The sequence below is a fragment of a genome, unplaced genomic scaffold, assembly GCF_019419815.1.
Source record: "Pyrus x bretschneideri cultivar Hongxiangsu unplaced genomic scaffold, Pyrus_bretschneideri_v1 Contig8, whole genome shotgun sequence".
Classification (NCBI taxonomy): Eukaryota; Viridiplantae; Streptophyta; class Magnoliopsida; order Rosales; family Rosaceae; genus Pyrus; species Pyrus x bretschneideri.
Window position 1 is genome coordinate 3,847,174 of NW_025999820.1, and position 3,150 is coordinate 3,850,323.

The window sequence follows — 3,150 nt, forward strand, 5'->3', positions numbered from 1 at the left end:
CTTTTTTAATTTATAGATTATATAATGTAGCGGTTGTTGGTTAAATTTATTTTTTAAAAATATTTAAACAAAAATGTAACTATCAATCGATGTAATTTTACAAATTATGATTTAAATATACAGTCTCTGAGTCTCTAACATCAACCATTACCCATTATCCAATCCCATCACAATATAATCCACGTTCCTCTCTCTAGTGTTCCCACAATCAAAAGCAAAGAATCCAACGGCGGAGGAACATCCTGCGCGGAAACACGGAGCCGCTCTCGCCCAACTCCTTGGAATCTCCTCATCTCTCTCTCTCTCTCTCTTCACACCCGTACCCAAACACCCCCACTTCTCAACACACCACCTCACTCTTTCTCTCTCTCTCCACTCCACTTATATAACACCCTCCCCAGCCCTCCTTGGCCAGCTTAGTTTAATTTCCCCTGCTCTCTCTCTCCCCCACTCCCTCTCCCCCAGTCTCTCTGTTTCTCTCTGTACTTTCCTTGGACTGAAAGATATCTCATGAAATTTTGAGTGATTCAACACCACAAGCAGACATCTCCGAAGGACAAGAACAAGGATTATTATCATGAGTTGCAACGGCTGTCGAGTTCTCCGAAAGGGCTGCAGCGAGTCATGCATGCTCCGCCCCTGCCTCCAGTGGATCGAAACCCCCGAAGCCCAAGGCCACGCCACCGTCTTCGTCGCCAAGTTCTTTGGCCGCGCCGGCCTCATGTCCTTCATCTCCGCCGTCCCCGATTCCCAACGACCCGGTTCGTTATTTTTCCGATTATACCCTTCGTTTTCACGACTCCGTTTCCCCATGTTTTCGTTTCTGATTTTTGTTCGTTTGTTTTCAGTTCTGTTTCAGTCCTTGTTGTTTGAAGCCTGCGGCCGAACGGTCAATCCGGTCAACGGAGCGGTTGGGCTGCTCTGGACCGGCAACTGGCACGTCTGCCAGGCCGCCGTCGAAACCGTCCTCCTCGGCGGCACGCTCCGGCCGATTCCCGAGCTCCTCGGCGGAAGGTCCACTCCCGACGAGGCCTCTGAGGCCGACATCGGCGGCGTCATCAACTGTACGGACATGTGGAGGCTCCGAGATCCGAGTCACAACTCCGGTTCCTCCTCCCGGTCCGCCAGGGCCTCGCCGAAACGCAAGCGGTCCACAGCCGATGACGAGTCGTCCACCAAGGTACTCCAGCACCAAGCGGATCTGGATCTCCGGCTGACCCCAACCCTGTCTTTCAAACCCAAGCCCAAACCCGAGACCCGACGACCCGGAACCCCGTCCATGAACTCGGAGGAGTCCGGCGTCACAACGTGCTTCGAGAGCGGCTTGGTGGATCACCATCCGTCCTCTTACGCCGTGGGACCGGAGAGAAAGCTTCTCAACTTGTTCCCCTGAGGAGCCTTCCCTTCCGCCATTTTTTTGTCGGTGAATATGACGGTCACGCCTGCGGATATACTCTCTGCTGTAATATCCCTAGTTTTATCTCTTTGGGTTTTTTTTTTCCCGGAATCCATGTCCGGCGAGTTTTGGTGATCTCCGGCACAGGATTTCTCTCTCCTTTTTTTGTTCTTACTGTTTATGGAGATAAAGAAAGGGTGAGAAAAATGAGAGTTTGTCGGTGGTCCTTAATCTGCTTCTTAATTACGTTTTATTGTTTTTAGCTAATCTATATCTCAGAGTTCTGTGTCTGTGTGACAGTAATAAATATTCATATAATTAATGCTAATTATATCCTTTTCTGTCCAATTTCGGTTTCTACTTTCCGAATTCTGAGACGAGAGACTTTCTGGCGGGCTGTGAATGAACGAATGCAGGGGATTATACCCTTTTTTTAGGTCTTTCTTTTGATTTGGTCCTCTCTTTATTACATTTTGGTGAATAATTTAGGTGAAACCTAAAGCCCCAAGAGAAATTTAAAAGTGATGTTATTATTTTAAGCTATATTACGAAATGAGAGGTTTTGAATCAATTTGTATCTACTAGGGGAATTCACTTCTTACGTGTATCCCAAAACAATCCGCTTCTTGCGTAGGTAATGAGGTTGGAATTTTAGCACTCGCCTTTTACATTATGCATGTTTATGTAATGTGAGCGTAAAGAAAATAAGATATCACTTTGAATTGCAGATGGTTAGGAGTGTCAACATTTTTACTCTTATGACGCTTGCGTGCTTTGAATTGGGAAAGTCATTAATTGAGAAATGAAAAATGAATGGGTTTAACTAGTGCATTTAGGTATTGAATTCGGTACTTTGAGGTAGAATCCCCATTTTTTTTTCAATTCCATGTGTCTTAATAAACAATAGTGTAACGAAAATGTTGTAGATGATTGACGTTTTGGGTTTAATTGTTTGCAACACGCAGAAACTCTAACTTGGAATTAGAAATTAGAATGATCAATTAAGTTGTACCCAATGGTCTACACCGAAAATTTGGTTAAGGAATTGCAGTTGATTGATCAAGTACAATTATGTATTACATGAATGCTTGCGTAGTTGGAGAGAACTCCTAAAATATTCTCAGGTCCTTTTCGTTCATTCAACTCTCAAACCCTAGGTCAATTAATTTTCTTCTCCTACGTACAACGGTCATCATTCATCAAAGGGTAAAAAAAATGAACAATCAAGCATATAACTCATCATTCATCTCAGTACATGGAATGAGACCTTGCATTCCGACGCAACATCGATCACCGCCACGATTTTTAGGATTGCAGGTCAACGTACTTATGATAGAATATTAGACATTACTTACCTGTTAAACAGTCTAACTTATTACGTCGAGTCAAACTACGAAGCTGCTGATTTCATCACTAGTAAAATTCTTATTTTAACCTATGATCATCATGCTAGATTCGCAGTAAAAAAAAAAAAAAAAACACATGATATTTGCAGTAAAACCTGAATAGCCAAGGGTAAAAATCATGGAGTAGGATTCTTTCCTTTCATTTTTCCATACTCTTCCATCCCCTTTTCTCGAGTATTGCTATTCATACCATGTTTTTGTACCACATTCTGTACCATCTTAGATAACATCTGATATAGACAGTCACATTATTTGAAAAATTTGCAAAACCCAAAGAAATGAATAAGAAAGACTCATCGTATACCACAATTATCATTTAATTAATTATTAGTTTATTAAACAATAAAC

General features: G+C 42.6%; 1 protein-coding gene across 1 annotated transcript; it reads left to right on the forward strand.

The window, feature by feature from the left end:
- Nucleotides 1–426: 426 nt before the first annotated feature.
- Nucleotides 427–1,744, forward strand: LOC103967743 (LOB domain-containing protein 37). The gene is made up of 2 exons (XM_009381039.3): nt 427–761; nt 849–1,744. Exons 1-2 carry the CDS (start codon nt 578–580, stop codon nt 1,391–1,393), a joined length of 729 nt encoding a protein of 242 aa, XP_009379314.2. The 5' UTR covers nt 427–577; the 3' UTR covers nt 1,394–1,744.
- The last annotated feature ends 1,406 nt before the right edge of the window (nt 1,745–3,150 follow it).

What these genes read in the sequence shown, in the direction of transcription:
- LOC103967743 (XM_009381039.3), top strand. Translation starts at nt 578, where the DNA reads ATGAGTTGCAACGGCTGTCGAGTTCTCCGAAAGGGCTGCAGCGAGTCA. An exon ending in CCCCGATTCCCAACGACCCG is followed by an intron (nt 762 to 848) that starts GTTCGTTATTTT and finishes GTTTGTTTTCAG; the next exon opens with TTCTGTTTCAGTCCTTGTTG.